Raw genomic sequence first — 27113 nt, 5'->3', positions numbered from 1 at the left:
AACAGCACCAAATACTTCATGTCTTCTTCATGTGATGTCTATCGCACCTCATTCATTGTCATTCTTGATGAATATTGTGTCATGTCTCCATACCTTGTCATTACGGGGTCAGCCATCTTGAGGGAAACCAGTCCTATGCTAAACTGGTCTAATTTAGCACTCAATCTTATAGCATCTCATTAAGTAATGCAGTAATTCTTGTGTTTAGGTGTCGCACAAAGTCATTGCAATTTGTTTATGACAAGAAAACAGAGGATGCCTGGAGCAAGAGAGGGCCAGGTGTACACATATCCAGCACAGAGGTAACTTTTTAAAAGAGGAGGAGTTTCTCAATTTGATTGTATTAGTTATTAAATGGAAATAGAAATAATCTTTATTAACGTAGCGGTATCTGTGGTTTCAATTTCAAAAGTTTTCTGACTCCATTTTTTATAATGATTTTATAATGGGTAAAGAAGACAATCCGGCTCGAAGGACCAAAAGTATTGTGGTTATTGTTTAAAACAAAATTTTAAGCTTCATTAAATGTCTCGATAAGTAATAAGGTCGCGCGCATGTTGCATAAAACTGCTGACAATTATATGTATAGTTGTACTGTACAATATGGTTATTATTATTAATTGATGATAATTAAATGGTGCTCCATCTTGCGCTAATGGCATACGCTAACGGGGCACTGAAGGATGATAATTAAAGTATGAGGTCAGGTCAGTTAGGCCATAATGGGAAATGCACCAAAAACTTAACATGATGGTTTCCAGGATGTCAACCAGGCATGGTACATCGCTAGGAAAGGAGTTATTAATCCACATTAGTAACAAACCTCTTCCTCCCCATGATTATTAATCATATACAACTTGTTACCTCAGATGGCGCAAATCTCGCCGCCAATATTTAACAATGTCGTCCACACGATGGGGCTGGAGTGGAGCAGATAATTTAGCAGACCACACTGGCGATGGAGACAACAGTTCCGGCATCCCTGGCGATATTCTTGGTGGCGAAGACAGTCGTGATGGGTCACAAACTGCCGCTAAAGATGATCCAAAGGTGAATTTTAAATGTTCAATATTCAGAATTGTTATTCTCGGATCTGAGGTGGTGTAGGTGTAGGTTTATTATCAAATGTCGATGTGAAAAACTTAATAGATATAGTACATATTGATAAATGAATGGTATATCTAAAGGCAATGGAGTTTCTAATTTACAGTTAACTAGCTTTTGCCCGCGGCTTCGCTCGCGTTAATTTATCCCCTTAGGGGTGGAATTTAACAAAATCCTTTCTTAGGGGATGCCTACGTCATAGAAGTTTTATGCATGCAAAGTTTCCCGATCGATATAAAATTGACAAAGTTTCATACAAACTTTCATCCCCTATTTTATCCCCTTGGGGGTAGAATTAATCAAAATCCTTTCTTAGCGGATGCTTACGTCATAACATCTACCTGCATGCCAAATTTCAGCCCGATCCCTCCAGTGTTTTGGGCTGTGCGTTGATAGATCACTATGTCAGTCACCTATAAGTTATAGATATTCAATAAAAACTTACTGTAATTGTTATTATAGTAAGATTTATTTGAATTTTTTTTGTTATTTAATTTATAATTAAAAAAAAAATATTAGCATTCTACAATCCATCCATCTCTTTTAAAGGATAAGTGTGCGAAATTTCATACTCTTCTTCTGAATTTCCGTAAAAGGGGTACAAAGTTATTGCTTCACTCATCACTTATTAATATAATGATAATTGTTGCAGGAATGGTTCTATGATGAACTAGCAATAGAAGAAATGGAAACAGGAGAGGAGCCCGATCCGGAGTCAGATGAGGATTATTATGATGATACATACGCTAACAGACGCAAGCGGCGTGGAGGAGCGACACCCACAGGACCGGGCAGCCGCGGTGGTAGGACCAGAAAGTCACAACCTGATGACACTCCTGCTAAAAGAGGCCGTGCGGTATGTATCTCTGAGATAAACTAAAAAGCCTGTGTGTGAGTGCCTCAGTCTCACCTATTTCAGGCGTCAAACAGCCTGCTTTTTAAGCTATGTTCCGATCTATGTTCAGATGAGTAGAAGTTTCAAATGGTAAGCCACTCTAGATGACAACATTACAGAACAGATTTGCTCATAGTCTTGGGACTGATTGCAAATATACTCGGAGAAAAAAAAATGTTCCGGTCGTAGCATGTGAAAGTAGCAGGATAAGAGTCCTCAGTATGAAAATATAATGTGGTTATAATTTATTAATATTATAAATGCAAAAGTACGTGATTAGATGGATAGTTATTACTCTTTGACGCAAAAATTACTGAACGGATTTTGATGAAACTTTACAGTAATATGGCTTATACATCAGAATAACATATAGGCTATAAATTTAACGCGGGTGAAACCGCATGCACAGCTAGTGTTAAATAAATCTATTTATAATGTTAAATAAACTTTGGTTCATTTAACATCAACTTAACATCTTGCTGTATTTTTTACCAGACGATTGATTGGTAACAGAAACTAATTGGTGGTGCAAATATCTTTATATAGTGTAAAATGGAGACTCTTCCGCTGTCTGTTCGGAATACAGTTTAAGGAATACACAGTTATTCAAGAGGAAGGTTTATATATATATTGTACTAGTACACAGTAAATAAAATTAACAGGACATAAATCTCATATTCTTTTGTACATACAAAAAAATATGAGATGATATTTATGAATTTAATTATTATAATTTTTTTATTATATTTGAGATTTACTTAAATTATTAGATTTAATATAGGCGGCAGTATTAGTAATAGTTAAATGTAAATTTTTCAGGGTCGAGGCCGTAAACGCGCCGGCCAAGGTACCTTACCTTACGAAGTGCCCGGCGACGCAGAGAAACCATTCGGCTGCGAACGTAAGTCCACGAGGCGACGACATTAGTGCCTCACAACTCAGCTCAGGTCCTATATAGGCAGCTAGAAAATTATATTGAGATGCGATACGATCAGAGACTGTCTGACAAGTATTTTAAAAAATATAAATGGCAGAGACAAAAATAATTGCTTTGGACTTATATAACTTGATTTCTTTAGCATTTTTAGTCACATGATGTATTTTAGCATTTCAAAACCTCCGCCCTTCTCTTTTCCACCATTTTGTCAAAAGATGTGAGGTCTCGCACTAAAATATCAGAAAGAAAAGAAAGAAAATCAGGTGTATTTTTAGTACCTACAAAGAATCTTAAATCGAAAAAATCTTAAATCTAAAATCGAAAAAGTGCATTCTAATTTTATTCTATACAAATCAACCGTCACACTACACGTTGCTCTGTGGTTTATAAATCACCGTTTGGCGAAAATATAAATACACATGATATTTTACATTTACATTACACTCCCCTCCCCACTTGTGATATTCTTGAGGGTTTTAACGATATATATCACAAGGTTTTGGTAACAGAATTTATTTGTTTGCACTTTTTAAATTGAATTACAAATATACCATAGAGAAATTGAATGAAAAATGTATGAATACAATTTTTTTAAAACTCCAGTTGTCTATGGCCGTATGGTGTACGATGTATTGTTTATTGGAAAACAAGTTTGAAATGCTAATCTAAAGCTAATCTTGTGCTAGTTTAATGCATTATTAATCTCAATTGATTATTGTTTAATTTCAAATGAAATTATTTTCGAGCGTAGTAATATTTTTTATCACAATTTTTATCAAAATTAACTGGTTCGACTTGATGTATTCTTACTTATTTTAACACAAAATTACTTTTGTCGAATATATAAAAAAAAACTATTATTAATATTTAATTATAATTCTCGTGAGGGTATAATCGTTTTGACCTGTATACTAAAGAAATTATATTATCATATATTATATACTTTTCGGGCAGTCTCAATCTATGTATTTCAAATGTATAGTAAGAAAAAAAAGGTTTAGGGCAAATATTTTTTGGCAAAAGATACCTATTCATCTTATTTTCAGCTCATGATATATTCCAATGAGATTTAAAACAATATTATAATCAAGAATACACAGTGGCTTAACAATAAAATAGAATACATAAAATACAAGCTGGGTAGTATACCACGGGATCTGTTTTGGAGCGGTTGGGGGTTTCAGGATAAGAGGCATGATACCTTTCTCTGAAATGCATGAAGATGCCACAAGTATTACATGATAATGTGATGTAAGTATTTCTGTCAGTTGTCTAGTGAAAACTGATAGAAATATTTAAATACTAGTATCCTAATTTGTGGGTACTAACCCATAAACTCTGCTTAGCTTTGTGACTAGATGGCGCTGTATAATCGAAGGTTATTATTACAGACAGATAACTGCATAGGAATTATTTATGAATAGCACGGTGAATCTATTTTGATACAATTATAAGCCAGTTTGTAATATATAACGTTTATAAATAAGTATAGAACTGCGTCATAGTGTAGTGTTTAGACCATATCAAGAGCTTACGCATTAAGAATATTAGTATTTTTTACACGGCGTTGCGGTTTTTTTATTGCACAACACAATAATGCTTAGTATTTTAGTAATTTATTTTAGAATTAAAATTTAAAAGAGTATGTATAAATACTAAATTGAAGTAAATTAAATTAATTCTTAATTGAAATGCAGTACAAAAAATAAAGTCTTCCAAATGAACTTTATTTTTTTATCGAAGCCATTATAATATGGTGTTGATTGTTTTTAATGACTCTTTTTGTACTAATTGTAATCTATAATATTTGATACCGATTATTCGTGCAGTCAATAATACGAACACAGTTTAGTACTTTGTCATAGTGACTTTATTTATAACTCCAATAATTTTTAGAAGTTATTACTGAATTGTTATTATAACAAAGTACATAAGTGTTTATTAGCTATGAATATCTAGAAATTTTGTATTTGCCATGTAAAACCAATACAGTTATGTCAGACCACGGTGCCTATATACAAGTAACGGAATATTTGAGAGCAATATTTAATATAATTAAAAAGCTATAAAGAAACCGCAACAAATACAATCGAAATATAATGTCGTAATGTTTTCTGCAATAGATTTTTATACAGTATAATAAATTGGCAAACCAACCACATACCTCGATGGTAAACAATATGAATTGCTCAATACTTACTAAATATACACATATAATAGATTGGACCTGAGCTTTTGTAGTTAATTCTGTATATTATTCGATATGCGACCAGACGTCTTTTTATCAGTGAATATAATGAAAACGAACTACTGTCACTTTAAAAAATATATATAAAATCTTGTTTTCAAGTTGTACAAAATTTTATAAGTTTTTAATTGAGGGACGGCAAATTAAGGTAGCATTACGGTGCGGTAGGAAGCGGTGCGTCATGCTTTTAACCTCTCATCTGCGAAGGAGCCAATTATTAATTAACTCGGACACTATAGCTCCATCTGTAGAGTACCCAATAATATTTTAAACTACATTAAAAATTATTGGATACATTACAGAAGACTCGAAAGCGCCATCTGAGAGAAGTCCTGTAATTGGTCTCACAGATGGGGCGTTAATATCATTTTGACAACTAGCTATAAAAGGTTAGTTATTGAAAAGAGTGCGGCATCCTATAATCGCACTGCGTTTTCATGCATCGAGATGCTTCCTTAAGATATAATCAATTTGTTTATATTTTGATTGACAACTGTAATCCGCATTATCTTAGGATATAGAACATTGTAGTCGTTACATCTGTTGAATGTAACGTTGATTTTTAAAAGGTCTGTTTACAAGACTTTAACAAACTAGTTGTATGGACGTCTGCTTGTAATTCGGATAGCTTAGATAAATATAAATATATCATTATATAAGCATCACATAGTTATAGTGCAGGGCCAATGAGTACTGTAACGTAGATGTAACATAGGCGGGACTAGGTCGAGCAATAAATAATAATTCGAGGTGCTTACTGTTATGTGTCCGACTGTACATATATTTTAAATCTATATAGTAAATCAATACAAAATGCACAATTAAAAAAAATAAATTGGAGTTGTTATGTACCAAAATTTAAAGAGCATGTTGGAAGGTCGTGGAAACTGGCAACAGCGCCACCGACAATAATGTGGCTCTTAAATTATGAATGAATATTAATACGTGAAACAAAAACATTGTACCCCTTTTTACGAAAATTACGCTGACGGAGGAGTATAAAATTTCGCACACTTATATATTTTATAAAGAGGAGTTCAGAATGCTAATCTTATATAAATCAATAAAAAAACATTAGATACCCTACCCTTTTTTGGACACATATATACACTTTTGTTTATTGTTAAAATATGTGGTTAAATTGAGAATAGATTAATATTGTTTGTCTTTAATATTATTAGTCTATAGTCTTACTGAATGTTAAATTAATTATGGTTGAATTTCGATCACTGGGCGACCACTAGTTTGTTTAAATGGAAGAAATGCTTGTTTTTTGCTTATCTGTAAGCAAAGACTGACGGACACATAACAGTAAGTGTGGGCCACGTCATCAGGGTTAGAACGAACGGCCCGTGCCAACGTTTTGCGTATTGGTTGTTAAGCTCCGCCCTCTCTGGAAACGAGCCAATCGAACGACGCCGTCGACTCTCGTCATCACTGGTCGTCCGGTCTGAACCCGACATGTGAGCCCACTTTAAGACCGGACAGTGTCGGCTTATCGGAGTCGCAAAATATGCCTTTTTATTGTTGTGTACGTACGTGTATAGTGTTAGTGGTGTAAGTGAATCTCCTTGGACTATCCGATTAATAATTATTACTTATTTTTAGGCGAATTATTAGACTTTTATAAATATTTGGCGGTCTGAGACTTTCGTGCGTATGTTATTTATTGTTGCACTGTATTTTAAATAGTAACCTAATTTTTTTTACTAGGTCTTACCCGCGGATTCGTCTGCATATAGAGTTTTCCCTAATTCATATTCTATCTGATTTTTTTATTTAAAAATCTTTATACAATCTTCATTCAAAAATTTGTTAAGATTCTTCAGCTTAGTCATGAAAATATGTCAAACAGATAGACACTTATTATCTATAATTTAATTAGTATTATTATATATTTATTTCAGTATTTTAATATCACAAATAATGTATTTCTTATTAACGGCCAACGGTTACTAGTTAAAGTTGTTCATTTGAAGCAAGCCGTTGTCTGTGAAAAGTCTCAGTGCTGCCATTCAAAATTATTATTTATGTTTAAAATGTTAAGCTTGCATTTAAATTGATTTGTTAAGGCCAAGTGTTTAGTATTTTATTGGATGTGTATATTTTAGTTTAATAAAAACACACTGGTTTTGTTCGTCGCCAAAAACCACTTCACATGAGCTATTTGTAAACGTAACTATAGTGTTAGATTCATATACAGGGTTACGAGTAAATGGTATACCAAGGCGACAGTAATTCGTTTGCCGGCCGTGATCTTGTTGCCCGAGACAACGCCTCAGGCTTTCTTCTGCCTCCTAGATTCCGAGTTGTGTGAATAGTAATATTTTCAAAATTGAATCATAGAAACAAATATAAAAAATATATATAAGTATCAAGTTTTATGTATATCTAAGTATCAAACAACGAATTTCATTCTGTTATCTAATACCCATAGCACAAGCTCTGCTTGACTTGGCACTAGATGGCGCGCACATTTTATTATAAATTATGAATAGTTAGTTCTAAATGTATTTTCTGATTTCGACTTTATTTTTACCTTACTTACTGTACTGTACTACTGCTTAGTGTACCCTTTACGGACTAACCCTGTACATTTTTTTTATATACAAATTTATATGAAACAATTTCATCATCAGTGTATCTACATTTTGCGTTTGAAAATCGCTTATGTGACAGGTCTCTAAATTCTGTCTATTTTATACATAAAAACGTTATTCCTCCACCCATATAATTTGTGTGTTTGTCCCTTACTTGCAAATTAAGATATTAACCTAAAGAGAGAGACAAAATACCTCAACTGTTAAAATAGGTAGGTGTGACGTTTTTGTGAATAACGCACGCGAGACCGCGTCAATTACGAAACCTATATAGTGCAAATTGCGTAATAAACAAAAGTAGGAATTTTATGGAATCTGTGACACCAATTATACATATAATAAATACACTGCCAGATATATTTTTACCAGAGTGGTCGGGCGACTAGTGTAGTTCTGTTATTTATAATGTAGGGCAGGGCTGTCCAAACTAGATAGGATTTATGGCCCGTAAATATTACTAAATTCATTGAGGGGCCGCAAAATATTTGTAAAAACAAAATGCAGGTAGAATATCATTATTTTATTATTGCATTAATTTATCTTTTACAATTCTGTCAACGTTAACGTCAGTATTGGTAGTAGTTAGACACAATGCATGGTTATAAGAGTAGAAGAGAAATAATTTATTCATCAAATCATTTGGGATTATTAAAAATTATAATTTTGTATAATTTTCTCTATACAAAAAAAAAATATTTAGCGGTCCGCATCAATTTAAGCCGCGGGCCATGGTTTGGACAGCTCTGATGTAGGGTATAGACTAGTTATTATTCAGTAATGAACCTTTATATTCAATAATGTATCTATAAATAGTATAAACGGAAGTCTCTGTTTATTTCTCCGCTTGCTACTAAACAAACTCATTTTGATAACATTTTTACTGTATTTTTTTACGGAAGTTTTGTCTGTACAATATATGTATCATTACTTATATATGCTTATATTTTCTGTCATTGTGAAAGCAAGACAGGGTAGGTTCATTCATCAGAGGTCGTATCCGTCAGGCGGGACTTGGCCTTTAGCCGCTCTATAAGTTCTTCCGCGAAATTGGAGTACCATCTGCACTCGCCCTCTACCGTCCGGTGAAGCTGTAAAGGCCAGCTGCGGCCAACAGCATTGAGAGTAGTCCGAAAAACAATCATAAGTTTTTTAGTATTTTTTCTGATTTATCAATTGTTTTAAGTATCACGTTTTATTTATTTTATCAGTCTTACTTTTATATTGCATGTTGAATTCGATACTCTTAATTCTAGATCTGCCATATTTTTGCTAGTAATTTCAGCAAATATTTTTAAGAAATAATAGTTTCTTTTTCTTGTTCAAGAAAAGATGAAAGTATTTTTATTTAACTGCTGTATATTCTATTAACATACAATTGACAAAGTATGTCAAAATATTTATGTACATGTTTTGGAAAGGTGTAAGCGGATCCAGGTAATTATCTTTTGATTTTTTTAAGTGTATATTTTTTATTTGAATAGATATTGATAGATGCTACTGAAAAAGGTTCAATACTGAATTCATTGGTATGAAGTTGCAATTGATGTATTTATGTACAGTAATTCTTGTCTCGTTATTATTTAAACGCTTTTTTATTTTAATAATTATAGCATGTAAAACATTTGTATACACTTATATATACTGAAGAATTAATATTGTTTAAAAATAATTAATGTGTATTCGACATTATTAATGATATTACTACTCGATATCTAAAAGACTGGCCGAATATATTTTCTTAATGTTAGAAAAAAAACTTTATTGTTTATATTGGAAATGTATTTTAATTCTAATTTTAAATTGTAAATATTGTATTATGATCTTTTTTCTTTATTTTTAAGGTTTTTTGAGTACATGGAAGGATGATACTGTAAAGACTTAATTGCACCTTCATACCTATTAAATCCTTATTCTAAACGATCTTATGAATTAATCATACTTTTTAATCACAATTTTTAAATTTTAGCACAGGTTGGTTTGATTGTATGTGTACGACTCATGTGTCTGTGATAGTTTATTTATTTCTTTTCTCTATGTCTAGGAATTTATCTGTAGCAATGACTAAAGTTTTATTCTGTATTCTGTGCCAAACTCAATAAAATGTATATACACTTTGTCACAAATTTAATCTAACATAAATTAGTTTAATTTTAGTAGTTATAAAAACGTTATATTTGAAAAATGAACTTTGGCACCAATGTTTGAACGTTTTAGGTACAAATTCAAATAATGATTATTTGATTTTTTTATATGAATCGGTATTGGCAATGATTATATCACAGGTTTATGTAATAAGTAGTATTTTCAAAACTACGTCATGTTATACTATTATTTTTAATTATTCCACCTGAATACATCGGTGGTTTAGTGGCTTAGGATTTTCCTCACTTTGGTGGTCTGCAAATTGGATCCCCGCACAATAATTATATATTTTCATGACTATTTCTGTATTGGGCAGGGATTTATTAACCTGAATTGCCATTACTTTCCAATACTGCCTTCTCTGTATATAATTTTCTATATAAATAAAATTTAGAGGAAACCTTTAAACGTTATGAAATGATTAAGAAAATTCAGTATTATTATAAAATTTTAGTCATTGTATGTGACTTGTGTTTCATTAACTGTATCATTTATTTATTAGTATTTTAGCGGTTCAGTGACGTTTTAGGTCTTCGCGTTATTCTTAGATCCAAACTATTATTAGCACCCAAAGATTGTTATAAATTTATACAAGAATATTTATGTTGAATAAGAAATAAAATTATCCAAATGTAACATTGTGATTTGTTGATTATTTTGATTGGACTCCAAGTTTGGATCTTGTTGTTGATACGCTGAGGATTTTGTTGTGACGTTTGATGAACTATTTACAAACTATATATAACTAAAGTTACGATTACGATCTACGATTGGATTTAACATGTTGAAGACCGCATTGAAGAATCTTATTTCTCACATAAACATTTTTTTTATTGTTAATTACGTTAATTATTTTTTAGTAGGTTTTTTAGTGTATAATGATTTGAGGTAGACATTATTTAACCCCTAGATTTATTTCAATTAAAGTGCCCACGGGTGATCACCAGGTCCCAACGTGTACATTTACTTTCGTTGCGGAGTGAGTGACTCACCTGTGGGCATGCGGTCTTTAACGTGTTAATAATTGAACTATTATATAAAAGACTAGATGTTTCGGTAAATGTTAAACTTTAGGTTCATCAAATGTGTATATTAGGTGCAAAATTCCCAGCGTACCTTTAAATATCATTATGTATGTGTTAATTAAAATTAAGCGTGTGTCAAATGGCAGATCCATTGATTTGAAGTCATCAATCAAACTCCACCACGCGGGTGTCTGCGTCCAACAGAACTGAGTACACGTATCACGACGGACCGGCAGTAATGTGAGCGCACTGTATAAGAACGCAAACGATACAGTTCAATCCAATTAGGTGTAATTTTGCGGAAGTCCACATCACTACTTGATGCACTTATATTATTTTACAATATGATATAAATCCATCAAGTAATGATACAGTTGTCTATGGGCGTAAATAATGTTAGTTTTGATAAAATAACATTTCAATAATTTCACCTCTTTGGTGATTCGGTAATTTAGTTTAAAAAACAAAAATCGTTTTCATATATTTTATCGGTTAATACTAATTTTCTCAAAAAAAGAATACAGGTAAGGTAAATTACCTCTGTATTTAGTAAAGGTAACTTTAGGTAATTTGCATTAAAACTTTGCGAATTAAATTCTCTTGGCGTTGCGTTCTTATACATTGTTTGATGTTGTGTTACACTATATGTTGATTGATGACCGATAATTATTGGAAGTCTACGTAAATAGATACAATACGCCGTTGCCGTCGTGGTGCCTCCTATGTGGTCTGTTCTGATGACGTAGCCTCCCAAATTCCCCCAAAAATACTTAGATACATTTTTAAGTTTGCATATTCGAGTGGTAATATACCAGATGGAGGCACTACGCACGGTAAGTTTTACATGTTTCTATTATTTTTATTGTATAAATTCTAATTTTATCTTTATAAATGTAATTATAAGTTATCATCCAAGATTCTACTTGTGAACGTTGACGAAGATCTATACGTAAGACTAAGGGTTATTGATCCATGCTTGTCTGTGGCAGTAAATTCATGATATTAGTAGTATTACAGTCTGGACTGCATATTTTCAGAAATCTATGTAGAAAGTATTCAGTATTCTTTGCACTGCTCTCTTATCAAGTAGTATCCGAGTTTTCGAATAAATAACAAGTATATTCTGGGTTCTCCCAGGTTTTTACGAAGTGTAGTTAGATCATTCGGGTCTCTAAGGTCATATTAACTGCAGGTGCTTAGAAATTGTATAATTTACTTTTCAATTATTATATTCTTGACGGCCTCGGTGGTCTAGCGGTTTAGCGCATTTTAGCGCTTTACTTCCGATGGTCGCGGTTCGATTCCTCGCAATTCCTCCAAACATTGTATTTATGAGTGTGATTGTTTGTGGGGTCTTGTCTGGGTGTTTTCTATGTATATTATGAATGTATTTATAAATGAAAATATTTTAGTATTTGTATCAGTTGTCTAGCTCTATAACACACGCTTTGGTTACCTTGCGACTAGATGACGTTGCACGAATTGTCAAAGGTTATTATTATTATTAATAAGCCCGCGGTTTCACCCGCAAATGAAATTTTTATCCTATATGTTGTTCTAATGTATAAGATATATTACTGTAAAGTTTCATAAAAATATGTTCAGTAGTTTTTTAGGGAAAAAGTAACAAACATCCATCCATACTCAAACTTTCGCGTTTATAATATTAATAAGATTTAATTATATGATGTACTAGTAATTTTTCTTTCTTATTAAATGTTACGACGTATTTGTAACAGTGTGCGGTGCGAAGTACAAGACCCGTCCAGGGCTGACGTACCACTTCACGCACACGCACAAGGACCCGCCCCCCGGGGGAGCGCCGGCGGCCGGCAGCGACGGAGACTCCCGCGACAGCCGCGCGGGCGCGCACACGCCGCCCCACACCGCCGCGCAGCCCGGGCCTCCGCCCCCGGCCACGGAGTACCAGGACAGCTACGTCACCTTTCTCAACAACCCCGCCGGGGCTGGTTAGTCTTTATATATACTTTAGCGGCGCCCGAGAGGAGTGATCACTTTTAGTTGTTTTTTTTTCGGACTACTCTAATGCAGGCCGCAGCTGGCCTTTACAGCGTCACCGGAAGATAGGGGACTAGTGTAGATGGCACTCAAAACACGCGGAAGGACTTAAAGAGCGACTGAAGGTTAACTCCCGCTTGACGGATACGACTTTACCGCTAGGGGTTCGAACCTCGGCTCAGGCTGTCGTAATTTCGATCCCTGTTTGAATTGGACGGGGGCTCGATCAGAGGAGACGATGTGTAACTGTGGCGCTGTTCATGTATATACGCAACGGTTGTCACTTACCACCAGGTGTCAACTTCTTCACCATTACAGTTATAAAAAATAACTGTAAGCTTATTCACACCTGATAGTAAGGGTCAACTGTCGCGTATATACATGAACAATTACAATTATAGATCATCGAGTAATCTATTCTACATCACACGTGTAATGTGTGTCAGGTTTCGTTCGCCATTTCCAGTTATATAAAGAACAGTTGATGATGTGGAATAAGCTTATTTATTCATGATTCCACATATCGAATCCTGTAGCGAGGACTGAAATATACTGGAATTACTTTAAATAAATTCAAAACATCTGTTAAATCATATTTACTGAGCAAATCCTATTACTCACTAAACGATTACTTGAATGACGAGCATGCATGGCAATAGTTTATCATATACTGGATTTTCATTTAATTTTAGACATATCCACCGATTTTAAATTGCTTATACATTGTAAAAAGAGGCTTTTTTTAAAAAAATAAGAAATTCAATTAAGTTTCTTATCAGTTCTTCTCAATTGGATCTACATATATACTGACCTGGACGGTAGGGAAAATAATATAATATAAAGAATTTGACGTTCAAATTTGAAGCTGCTAAAAAGTATATGAATAAATGATTTTTGAATCTGAATTTAACGGGCCCCTTGTAATTCGATAGCGACACTAGGCGCAGCAGGCGGGGCTGCGCCCCCCACGCGTCGTGCTTCGCCCCCGAGGCCGGCGCGGCCCGCGTCCGCCGACACGTCTTCATCAGATTCCGCGCACGCGCCGCTCGTGCCGCCCGGCACCGCTGCCGCCGCCGCTTCCGCTTCTGCTTCCGCCTCCGCATCCGCTTCGAGCGTCACGCCCGAAGGAAAGGAGGGCGACACCAAGGTTAGTTACTGTCTTTGTGACGATTGTCGTATATGCCGCACTTATGTGATGTGGCCGAGGGATGTTGCGATATCAACCTGGTATTGCAATTACATTTAAGACATTATGTATCAAGTCCAAAATTTCTGGCGATCTGTTTCAATTCGATTTGTTTCCACTTCTCGATACGGTACTAAAAGTACTTGGTATTAAGTTAAGTGCTACTTAATTAAACTAAGAATTGAAAGTCGGGAAGTTTGACTGCGCATTCCACTAACTATTCGCTAGTTTTTAGTCCCTGCGCTGCTCCTTACTGAGCTATATCTTAATCTTAAACAACTACATCTAAATCTTAACAGCTTTTGGAAAAGAGAAGAATAAAAAAAAACTATCCTTCCCCGAGTACATACATCATATAAAAAAGCGAGGATGGGGCAACGCAAATTGACCGCTTTGAACTTGTATGATTTAATATAATATTACCTGTAACCTTGAATAGCATTTTTAATTGTTTAGGCTAATTATTGTACAAATAAGACACATGTATAAATACTTTAAGCTTTAAAAAAAGTTCTTCGTTCTCGTAATATGACGAAATTTATTTATATTTCATCAACAGCCTAAAAAATATTTTTCAAGCTTGTTGCTTTAAAACTGATGAAGCTTCCATACAACCTTTCATCTCCCCTTTCAACGTCAAGGAAGGTCTAAACTATCTATGTACTAAATTTCATTTAAATCGGTACAGTAGTTTTAGCGTGAATCCGCGACAGACCGAGTTACTTTTGCATTTGTAATATTAGTTTGCATTATTGTGAAAAAGTCTTATATTAAATTATTTTGACTTTGTGTTTCTGATTGCAGGCATCGCCATCACCGTATTGCGACTTCTGCCTCGGCGACGACAGAGAGAACAAGAAGACGGGTACTCCTGAGGAACTAGTTAGTTGTTCAGACTGCGGGCGATCAGGTAAGAGACGCGGCCGGCCGCCGCGTAACGGTCACAAGAAGTGCTACCACATCGATAACAGGGTCTGCGAACGTCACAGACATCTCAAGGAGAATATCAAGCTGAACGGCATTGTTGAAATATTGTCTTCCATGTCATACCCGGCTGATGCTTTCGACACGTTCGCGAGTCAGACAAACTTGCTAAATGATGAGTATGTGGAATATCCTGTTTCGCCACCGTCGTCGCGTCAAAGTCCTCTCATATAGACATATGTTATATGTAATGTGACCCGTCAAATATAGATGAAGTGATTTCATTTAACAAATTCCTTCGATGACTAAATGTAGTCTTTGTATAGGTGCAGTAATTTTAGAGATCACAGATAATTAATAATTCGATTCACGACTTGAATCCAATTATTAAGGGGATTTCAAAATCTACTGGCCAGATTTTGATCAATTTTATATTAGAACACAAGAGAGGTTATATTCACCTAAGAATAAAGTGCTTATGAAAGAAAGAGCAAAAGAATATACAAGGGAATATGTGAACGTCTATTGTTGAGGTAGATTAAAAATATAATACATTTTTAATTCGCTTATTATGTTAATTAAAAAAATGGGCTTGTACTTATTTTTGGGGTTATCAATTAAAAAAAAAATTGGATTCTTTACTCTTAATGTTAACTACTCGATGGATTTATATTATTTTGTTTAATTTCGCTACAATTAATCAATAACGGTCGGAATTTGATCACCACTGGAGAAGGTCGTAGCGCTGGTCAGGTTTCCACACCGAATATTCGTAGTCTCACACATGTTAATTGTAGCGGAATTAAACAAAATAATATAAATCCATCGAGTAGTGAAATGGACTTCCGCAAAATAACACCTAATTCGATTAAATATATCTTAATGTTAATTTATAATTATTCAGACTTTATAGCTCTCTTATTCTGTGGTTACTAGATATTCGTCTTTATTCACATATAACTAAATATTAAAGTTAATGGAATGCTTTGTCTATGTTTGGTTACGGTCATATTACACTACTATTGCAGCAGTTATATTTTGTTGCAAGCAAAAAAGATACTTATCACTATAAGCATAAGTTGTATATTGTCACAAATACATCACGTTATGTGATGGGATTTCTTATTCTTACCAAAGAGGTATGTTTGATGTTACTTTTATGTTACAGATTATATAAATATGTTATAAAATATCCACGTAATTTCATATACATTCCAAATAATTCGTTTGAAAGTCATACATGAAGAACCTTTACATCATTAGAATATTTCTAGACTTTTATAATTAAACCTTTGTACGGTAATACATTACTTAAAAATGTGATCTAGTGTTGCCATGATAAAAATTTCTATACTTATATGACGATGGATGCCAAATATTTTAATATGTTGTCTGTTGTAAATTTATTAGAGTTTTACTTTACATTTATTTGTCAATGCGTTATTGCGTTTAACGCATTTTTTATTATATTAGACGATACCAAAATTATTTAACGAAGTACATTAGTTCAAGCCGCAATTTAGTTATGTAAGCATCCTTGTAATTTGTTTTTTTAGATTGTTTCTGATATTACCTAATGGAATAAAAAAATATTATATATATTTCCATAAAGAACATTCTAGAAATACATAAATCTATTGTAAATTTTTGTAGGAACTTATTCGAACACATTTTAAAAATAATTTAATGTCTTCATTTGCTTGTGCCTTAATATATTGACAACTTTTATTAAGATGATCCACTTTTTTAGAGTTTATTTATACTAATTCCAAGTAGGTTTGAATATATAAAAATCAATATTATTTACAATATTTTAAATTTTAACACTCTTGTCATGTACCCTTGTCTCTATTAAGAATGTCTAATTCCGTCTCGCCCGTTCTCTATAGACAAGAAAGAGACAAATGTAGGCATGTTTGAAGTCGAGTGTCTAAGGTTGCTGATATACAGCGGTCAGACGTCAGGTTGTTTGAATGCGACTAACGTTCTTATCCTTCAACGCATCTACTAGAGTGCGGAGCCAGCAATGAAATAATAATATAGAATTTTGAACAATGTTATAATTGTTCGTCAATTCTCTGAAACTTTATAGTGGTACTTTAATTGCGTTTGGTTTAATTCTTAGGCTGTGAAAGAAAACGCCCTTCAAAAGTCGGTAATATGGTCATGAGTATGCCAAATTATTAATAACATAGTAAAGCCAACGATAGTTTTCTTTGAAAAGATGATTTTGAATGTATTAATGTAATATATAGCATTTTAGTAATACGATGATTGACCGACTATAACCGACCGTATATCAGCAGCCTTAATAAAACTTGTAATATATTATCTATAGTTGCTTTGCTTATTACCGTAAAGCCATATCATATATAGCACGATCCCAGCTTTCTAGTCACGCGTCACCAAAACCAAATCATATTATGTCAACGCACACGCCTAACCTAAATCGTTATGCCTCAAAATGATCGTTATTTTGGCAATTTTGAGTAGATACAAACAGAATATTGCTATCTTTTTCTATACTTTGCGTGATAGCTGTTTGGTTTACCACTTATATATAGCGCGATTTGGAAATTTACATCTCCAAAACGTGGTAAATAACACTGATTATTCTGTTTGGTTTACCACTTAAATATATAGCGGTCTAGAGTAACTACTTTCATTTGAGTCAGGGATAGGCGGCTTTTTGAGGCAAGTATCTGGGTTTCTAAATTGTTTTGGTGATTCCTAATATGTAAAATTTGCAGTTTACGATAAGGATAATTTCGTTATTCATAATATAGGTTCCTTAGAGAATTTGTGAATAAAATTTTACGAAAGAAAGAGATAGTTATATTTAGTTGGCATGGTTATAGTGAGAGAGCTATGTGTATCTATTGAAAAGAAGGCCGCACTGTAAGTTGTCCTGATACTGTTAGACGCTATATTCAACAGCTTCGGCCAAAAGAATTAGAATAGTTCGAGAAAGAAAACTTATGCTATAGTGCCAAATCATAAATTTTGTTTTTAGTAATAAAAAGTTATTATTTGAAAAACTGACGAAACATTAATCGTTTTTTTTGTATTTGTCATTTCATTCATTTGTGCCAAAGAGATTTTAGGATATTAAAGTAATGTTGCCAAAGTTTTTTTTTATATAAATTCTGGCGGTTCACCCAAATATAGCACCATGAATTCAAATTCAAAATTTCTTTATTCATGTAGGTCTTTTTCAGAATCTTACGATATGTCAAGATTTACCGTCAGTTCGGAGTGATTTCGAGATGAGAAGAACTGACAAAAAACTGAGCTCGGTATTCTTTTCAAACAAGGTTATACATGTTTACAATAATATAGATTTATCACTATTCGTGTGGGTACCCTTCATAGGTTGCCATATCTGGGACTAGGGTGTCATTTTATTCTTTAATTCTTTAGAAATTTAATACAAAAATAACTTAATATAACCGTACGATAACAACAAATATTACAAATAGTTTCAAAATAAAATTATCAATTACATAATAATAATAATATTTAGTTAAACATAGATTGTGTTATAGGTACTATACAACTGTTATAAATACTATATATTAACTTTTTTTTTTGTAAATACATACATAATATACATAGAAAACACCAAGACTGATACAAAGAATGATACTCATGAATACAAATGTTTGTACCGTGCGAGGCGATTCCTCGCCCGCCCCTCAACCCGCGACCATCGGATATAAACTACAATACCGCCGAGTTTGTCAAATTATATGACATTTGATTTCAACAGTAGTGTATTTCACACTGTATAATTATTTATCTTTTCACTATTGGGTCGGTATGCCTCGTGTCATGCCTCTGAAAGAAATTTCAATTTATGCGTATGGACATTAATATTATCATGTTTCTCCATTTAAGATTTCTATTATAATTAGTCGAATTACGATATGTCTAAGAAAACTTGTACTTTGTAATTCATTAGAATACATAGAAATTCCTTAATTGCATATTAAAGAATCACCTATATTCAATTTGGATCTCCCAGATATAATATTATACAATATTGTTTAGTAAATAATAAATGAACTGCTAGTATATTTTTAGTGGAATTCATCTGTTATTTTTTTAATGTAGTATAATCGGATACAGATAGAGTTATTTTACGTTTTAACAATGGTTTCGAACATTATGAAATTAATATTTGCTTTTAATTGGTTAATTAAATACGAACTGTTATTTAATCATTAAAAAACTTTTTAATCCCTAACGTATAATAGAGATTAAAAAGTTTTTTTATGTATCAACACATTATATAGGGTCCTGCAAAATTATCTGCATTTCCTTGTACATAGCATAGTATGTGGAATATGCTTCATTACTATAATTTATGGAATTTCGTCTGCATAATGTGGTTAATTATTTATACATCAAAATGTTACTAATGTTATAAATGTGACTGTTTGTGAGTATGGACGGATTGATGCATGTTTGTTACTCTTTCATGCAAAAATTCTTGACGGAATTTAATGAAACTCTACTAATAGTAGTAATATAGCCTTTTTCGGCCTACTCTAATGCTTTTGGCCGCAGCTGACCTTTACAGCTTCACCGGACGTTAAGGGGCGAGTGCAGATGGCACTCGAAACCCGCGGGAGGACTTATGGAGCGGCTGAATGCCAACTCCTGCCTGACGGAGTAATATAGCGTATATATCAGAATAACACATAGGCTATACTTTAAAAATATATTATGTAAGTTGGGCGAACTATAGTGAAAATGCAGACGAAGTTGCGTGTGAGTTAGTTAGTGTTTAATTAATTCAAATATGTCATTTGTTTAAACTGGTGTTTAAAAACAGTTGTTGCCCCAGCAATTATTGCTTATCCATGTTTTGGTAGGAACAATAAAAAATCAATGAACTGCCTATAGTACCAAAAGTACTAATAATTATTTATATGCAGTGATGAAATTTAGGTTTTTAATTTAATGGTGGTTAGACATGAAATTTATTTATATTCTACTCGGCAAATGTCTTCCATATAAATTATTTCTGAATAGGTACCCCCTTATCAACTCTTAACTATCTACAAGAAAAATTCGCTAAAAACTGGCCGTATCCGTCAGGCGGGAGTCTCTAAAGTCCTTCCGCGGGTTTGGAGTCCATTTACACTCGCCCCCTATCGTCCGGTGAAGCTGTAAAGGCCAGCTGCGGCCAACAGCAAATAGAGTAGTCCGAAAGTTAAGGTTAAGCCTAAAGATGACAAACATTGTGATAGGATTTTTTTTTGTATATTAAATACATAATTTACACTATGCTCTATAGCAGGGAATGCAGATAATTTGGTAGTATCTTGTATATGGAAAGTTTTATAATTTTGACTTTTTGTAAACAGTTACAAGAAATCACATTTTCTATAGTTTTGTTATTCAGTGTTAGCAATATTAGAGCTTATTTAAATGTGCCTTCCCATTTTAAACTATATGCGAGCATGGTATGTATGTAAATATATTTGGGTATAATTATTTGCTACCGTATATCAGTTCCGATTATTGTTCAGTCCAAAGATTTGAATTGTTTAGATTATATTTTAAAAGACTATTAGCATGTTATTAATTTCACATTCCTATAATCGATATTTTATTAAAAAATAATTAGATTTTAAATTTGTATGTAGTCATATACTTTTTTAAATTTGACGCTGTTGTTATTTATACGTAATATTAAGAAAATCACATGATTAAAACCAATAATTACGATCTGAAAGTATTAAGGATTTCACAATTTGAATTTTGTTGTCGTTGCTCGATTTCAAAATCCATAGGATTCCATATATCATCCAATCTTATTAATATTATAAACCCGAAAATTTGTGAGTATGGATGGATGTTTGTGACTTTTTCACCCAAAAACTATTGAACGGATTTTGATGAAACTTTACAGTAATATAGCTTGTACATCAGAATAACATATAACTATAAATTTCACGCGGGTGAAACCGCGGGCACAGCTAGTCATATATATTCTTTATTGCACTTAGAAATTCAGTAGTAAACTTAATTATATACAAAGTGAGCAAAAGTGGATTTATCTCTAAAAGATATCTCTACCAGTCAACCTAACAGTGTGGCATAGCTAGTAGTGGGTGGGTAACACTAGTGTAACTATAATGATGAAATGTCCAAAAATTTGAAAATAATAATTTAAGTTAATTTTGTAATTAATTACAGAAAAATGTTTCGTTCGGATACCCCGATTGATTGAATGTGATAAAATAATGTGTGGGATGATACAGTGAGTATAGTTTGCCGAGATTAATGTCCAGCAAGTTTCAATAGTAGCGACAAAAACGTTCGAAGGTAAATTAAAGAGGAGAAGGAGAGAGAGGTAAATTAGGGAGAGCATAATTTACCATCTACCCTCTTCTCTTTATTTACCCGTGATCATTTCAGTTTGTTGATATATTGGGTTCTAAATAAACCCGTGATTTTCTTAACATTATATGTATTTTTAGTCAAATTCTCCTTTTTAAATTGTATATGAAATAAATAATATTTCTCTCCTAATCGCTTCCTATAGATATGTTTAAATATCGTGTATATTTAACGTTATTATATTTAATATATATTAATATAGTTTTAGTTATTTTCTGACGTTACAATAGACATGATATTATTTTGTTACTATAAATAATAGTTTAACGGTTATTTATATTATTAACCGGGTTTCAACACGGATCATTTTGTGGCAAATAAACGTATTTACATCTCTCGACGTGTTGAAACCCGGTTGATAATGTATATTAAACAGCAAACTTTAAAAATAACTAGTTTAACGGTTATTAATGAGAATTCTTGTTATAGTGGTTCTATTATTTACTCTATAATTATGTTAAACAAAATAGATACAAGTAAACGTGTTCAATAATTGTTCCATGTAATATATTTATGACCGGATATCCAGTTGTGTGCATATCACGGTGCCTTACTTTGTTAGTTCTAATCTTCATATAGTAAATAGAAGTATAGCCTTATATGGAGGTTTTTATGTATACTGTTATTAATTCAATCAGTTGTTTGCAAAGATAGGGGTTTGTAATGTATGGATGATGTGGAAATGTGCTTTCAAAAGGAATTGTTGCAGTCTTACGATATTTCTGTTGAATTTCTAATATTAATTGCATGTAATTATATGTTTAACGTGACCAAAAGATGATGTTATATATATCATAATTTCAATGCATTAGTTTATTGTAGTGTCTACATGTAATTGCAATTTATATGTTGACACTACAATAAACTAAAGTAGTACATAATACATTATTTTTTAAAATTACAAATTTAATCTGCCCTTGTACGACGCGCTGTCAGAGTACTCGAAATAACTCGAAATAATTTTCGAACATAAAACTGAATAGGAATTTCTTTTCAGCTTTTTTTTTTATTTTTAGTGAGGGGTTTGGGCTTTTGTCCAATGCTTTAGATCTGTAGCACTGCGACGTACATAGATCTATTTGTGCTCGCCCTTTTTCAAAGTTCGCTACCTGAACACATCAGGGACAAGTATTGAAGGATATTCTTAAGAGCGCTGGTTTTTATCTCCTCAGGATAGAGTGTATACTTTCCAAAGAAGTTATTTTGTATATGGATGAGGGGGCTACAACCACATAGGATGTGTAGCTTAAGTTTGTAAGTTATATATATTCTTTTCAAAAGAAAAACTTAAATGTTAACCATATCTTTAATATTGTAATTTCTATATATAGGGAAGCAATAGCACTCCGTGAGTGGGTGTAGTACAGGGCAGAAGATGATAATGCTGTATTATTTTTTGGTCGCGTTTTAGTATACATTATATTACCACTGTTTTACAAATGTTGGAAATATAAACGAGATATTTCTATAATAATGTTGTTTAAGAGCTCAAGATATTTCGACGCTGTTACAAAATGTCCTTGGTCGATAGATTTATATAATATGTATAAACGACTCGTTTATATAATGTGTACAAGTAAGCAAAGCGTGAATATGTATTACGATATAAGTGCGTTATGTTAGTTATAACACACGAGGCAGAATTTCAACCCGAGTTGAAGGCAGGGACGTAATAGAGCAGAGTGTGTTAAATGCGAACGTATTTCGTACGTTTTTCTTACGATATAAGTGCGTTGTTGTGTTATAACCATCATATAATACAACAACACAGGCGGAATTGCAGCCCGAGCCGTATACGAGAGCTTAATAAAGCCGAGTGTGTTAAATGCGCATATATCGTACGTTTTTCTTAATTGTACTCAACCGTGAAAATATTTTATTACGATATAAGTGCGTTATGATGGTTATAACACATAAGCCTGAGCCAAAGCAGAGTGCGTAATAGAACCGAGCGTGTTAAATACGCACGTATATCGTAAGATATTTTTCAACACACTTGATTTTAAATAATATGAACCATAAAACTATGATGCACAATGTTGCTTTCTCGTCGTTTTACTTTTTTAAATCGGCGTGCTGCGTATGAACTGACAGCTCCGCGCGACGGATTTCATAATTTAATTAGAAATAGTAGCAAATAGTGCCGTTATAAAAATAACTTTGCGTTTATAACGCACACGTGTTTTATAAGCTGCTTTATATATTGAAAACCGGTGGATTCAGATTCACTTTACGAGCGAGTGTGTTGAAAAAGTTATAACAGTGTTTATACGATTATTTGTTGCTTATTTACTTATTGGCTTGAAAGTATCCACAGTTGTAGGGAAGTGCATAGACGCGGCCACCCAAAGATATGTTATATCGCATTCATATATTTATATCTAAATTTTCTTAGTGTAAGACCGTTATAACAACTGTTTTGTATTGTGTAATTTTTTTCTACATTAAACATGTATAGACTTTAAATTGGCTTTCAATTTGTGCTGAAGAATAGTGAATTGTGCACTTCCTTACTTGTGATACTTTAATTATTGATCAACTCTCGGTTTTATTGTTAGTTATTTATTTTCTTTTGTTTATTTTTCACTATTGTTCGGCACATTTATATTTTACCCTTTTTTTTTATTATCTATATATTTATATAACGACGAGAAGAGACAGATTTGAAGGTAAGAATTTGTGCCTAACAATAATGAAGTATTCTTTTATTATATTATTTATATGTGGTGTTTAAAAAAATATTTGTAATAAACAAAAATCTTGTACGACATTTACAATTTTACAAACTGACTCTTAAATTTACTTTTTATATTAGAGCGCGTGTGGTTATCGCTTCATCACATGTGAAGAGTTGTCGCTACATAATTTATTTGTTATTTGTAGTATCTAGGTAGTGAGTACACCGGTGAAATAATTGTACATTATTTAAGCTTATTTGATAGTGTGCAACATGGTTTATTAGTTGTCGTAACATGGACTGACTTTACACTGAACTTAAATCTATGTCATCTGGAGAGGTACCAATGGAAGGGTCTCGCGTGATGAAATATTAAAACTGTAGACACAATATTTTAATTGTTTGCTAACAGATTTCAATACATTCTGTATAAAGTTGTATTTGTATATATATTTTTAAACACCATGTATAAATCAGTAAATCATGAATATAATAATGAAAAGTGTCTAGTGTAATATTAATTCATTGTGTATCGTCCAGGTCACCCCACGTGCCTGCAGTTCACCGCCAACATGATAGTATCCGTGCGCAAGTACCGCTGGCAGTGCATCGAGTGTAAATGCTGCTCCGTGTGCGGGACCAGCGACAACGATGTGAGTAAATGACGTTTTTTTTTTGTGGATGATAATGGAATGGTGCACCCGCCTGCGCTAACGGTTTACGTTGGCGGGGCACCAATGGAGGATGATAAGATGAGCATGAGGTCAGGTCAGTTAGCCCATCGTGACTAATTCACCAGGAATTAAACACGATGGTTTCCAAGGGGAACCGCGTGGAGGTCGACCTGACAAGGTATATTGCTAGCAATGGGGTTATCAATCTACATTACTAACAATCCCCTTCCCCCCCCGAGTAAATGACGTTGTAGATATCACTTATTTTTCTTCGGACTACTCCAATGCTGTTGGCCGAAGATACCCTTTACAGCTTCACCGGACGATAGGGGGCGAGTGCAGATGGCACTCCAAACCCGCTGAAGGACTTATGGAGCGGCTGATGCCAACTCCAGCTTGACGGATACGACTTTAGTCTGAGGCCACCTTTCAACCCCTTACAAATCTATTTTCGCATTAAAAGATAGCCTATGTCTGTTCTCAGGGTCTAGACTATTTGTGTACCAAATTTCACTTAAATCGTTTAAGTAGTTTGGGCGTGAAAGCGAGATAGATAGAGTTACTTTTGTATTTGTAATATTAGTAAGCAAGGATTATTATTAATTATATTATTATTGTATACAGGACCAGCTGCTGTTCTGTGATGACTGCGATCGTGGTTATCACATGTACTGCCTCGCGCCGCCCCTCGATACTCCACCGGAGGGCTCATGGTCGTGTGCGCTATGCATCAAGGAGTTCCACTTGAAGGAATGAACTGACAGGTTAATATTGAAACTGTTAGACCTACAATGAGAGTCACTGGCAGTTTTTATATTCTTTTATCCATATTCAAAATATGATGTTCTTTATATAATTCTTATTTTATTATACTTTTGTCACTGCGCTCTGCAATAAAAGACGTCTGTTCAAACATCTACCTATTTTCATTAATTTTTACTGAAACAAATGAAATTCTACTAATATAATTGAGTAAGTTTGTACGGATTGATAGTTGGGTGTATGGAATTTTTACCCACTAAAACCATTGTGATACAGCTGAGATATTTACATGATATTTCATAAAAATATAAAAAATAACATAACCTGTGACAATAATTTAAAAAGGAATTGTAGGTTTAATTTATTTAGTACTTTTTTACTTATTTTATGTTATATTTCATAATACTTTATCGTTTGTTTGTAGTAAGACATATAAAAAAAAACTGTTCTAAATTTATACGTGGCAATCCTCGGAACGGGAACAAATACCTGCCCCGCTCATAATGTGCTAATATAAAGCTGAAGACATTATTTGTTTGAACGTGCTAATCTGAGTATCTACTGGTTCTAATTGAAAAATATTTTTATGTACTGCGATACTCCATTTGTCGAGGAAGGCTTTAATGCTATATAATGTTACGCTACGACCAATACAGGCGAAGCATCACTGAAAAATGTTGCAAAAACGGGGAAAATTATTCATATTTGAGGGCTTCCGTTGCATGCGCTCCGCGAACGAAATCGCGGGCACAGCTAGTGTAATTATAACTGTAATGACTGTTTATACCATAATACAAAAAAATATATATTTATTTTATTATATATTTAAACTCACATTTTCTTTTCAGATGTTGGATATAGAAGCGATAGTGATGACTATATCGAGGGCTGTTTGGTACATACGTAACTCGTAATAACGGGTGTTTCTCGTCATATTAAATAAGTTCGCTAGTAAGTGAATATTGTGACAGATTGTACATTGTTGCCATAGATTATAGTGAGGCGGTCGGGTGAAGACTGACGGCTAGCGTATAAGTTTTATTCTATAGACAATATAAAGGCCGAGTCACACAGAATGCAGCGTTGTATATTTAAATGTATTTTCACTGCTATGTACGACTTAATGTAACACAGCCTAAGATTGCAATAAATTAAAAAAGTATTAAATTTAAAAAGAGCAATTTACAATTCGTTTTATATATATTATTAACCGGGTCTTAACACGAATTATTTTATGGTAAATATAGGTATTTACCTGTCTCGACGTTTCGACTAGGTTGCACTAGTCACGGTCAGGAGTTGACTGATATAATAATTATCATTTAATATAATAATCTGTTTATAACGTAGTGGTAATCCAACGGTTGCTTTTATTTTGCAGTGTACTAAACTACTTGAACTTTTATTTTATTTTTAGGTTTGATATCACAATAGTGAGTGCTGGTTACACAGTAACTTACTAAAATTTCAACAAATTTGTAATTTCAGACTCACAGATGTTTTTGATTG

General features: G+C 33.2%; 1 protein-coding gene across 1 annotated transcript in view; it reads left to right on the top strand.

The window, feature by feature from the left end:
- LOC131849825 (zinc finger protein ubi-d4 A-like) overlaps positions 1 to 26824 on the top strand; it is a 28385-nt gene extending 1561 nt beyond the window's left edge. The window contains exons 3-12 of the mRNA XM_059199950.1: positions 209 to 302; positions 870 to 1050; positions 1757 to 1960; positions 2819 to 2900; positions 12691 to 12921; positions 13903 to 14117; positions 14961 to 15066; positions 24709 to 24821; positions 25467 to 25606; positions 26453 to 26824. Of these exons, the coding sequence (XP_059055933.1) occupies positions 209 to 302; positions 870 to 1050; positions 1757 to 1960; positions 2819 to 2900; positions 12691 to 12921; positions 13903 to 14117; positions 14961 to 15066; positions 24709 to 24821; positions 25467 to 25598 (1358 nt within the window). The 3' untranslated portion in view covers positions 25599 to 25606; positions 26453 to 26824. The remainder of the gene's footprint in view (positions 1 to 208; positions 303 to 869; positions 1051 to 1756; positions 1961 to 2818; positions 2901 to 12690; positions 12922 to 13902; positions 14118 to 14960; positions 15067 to 24708; positions 24822 to 25466; positions 25607 to 26452) is intronic.
- Positions 26825 to 27113: the final 289 nt, after the last annotated feature.

The sequence above is a fragment of the Achroia grisella genome, unplaced genomic scaffold (assembly GCF_030625045.1).
Source record: "Achroia grisella isolate CSIRO2021 unplaced genomic scaffold, CSIRO_AGI_Agris_v1 utg660, whole genome shotgun sequence".
NCBI classification, from domain to species: Eukaryota; Metazoa; Arthropoda; class Insecta; order Lepidoptera; family Pyralidae; genus Achroia; species Achroia grisella.
This window is presented reverse-complemented; position numbering and strand designations above follow the sequence as displayed.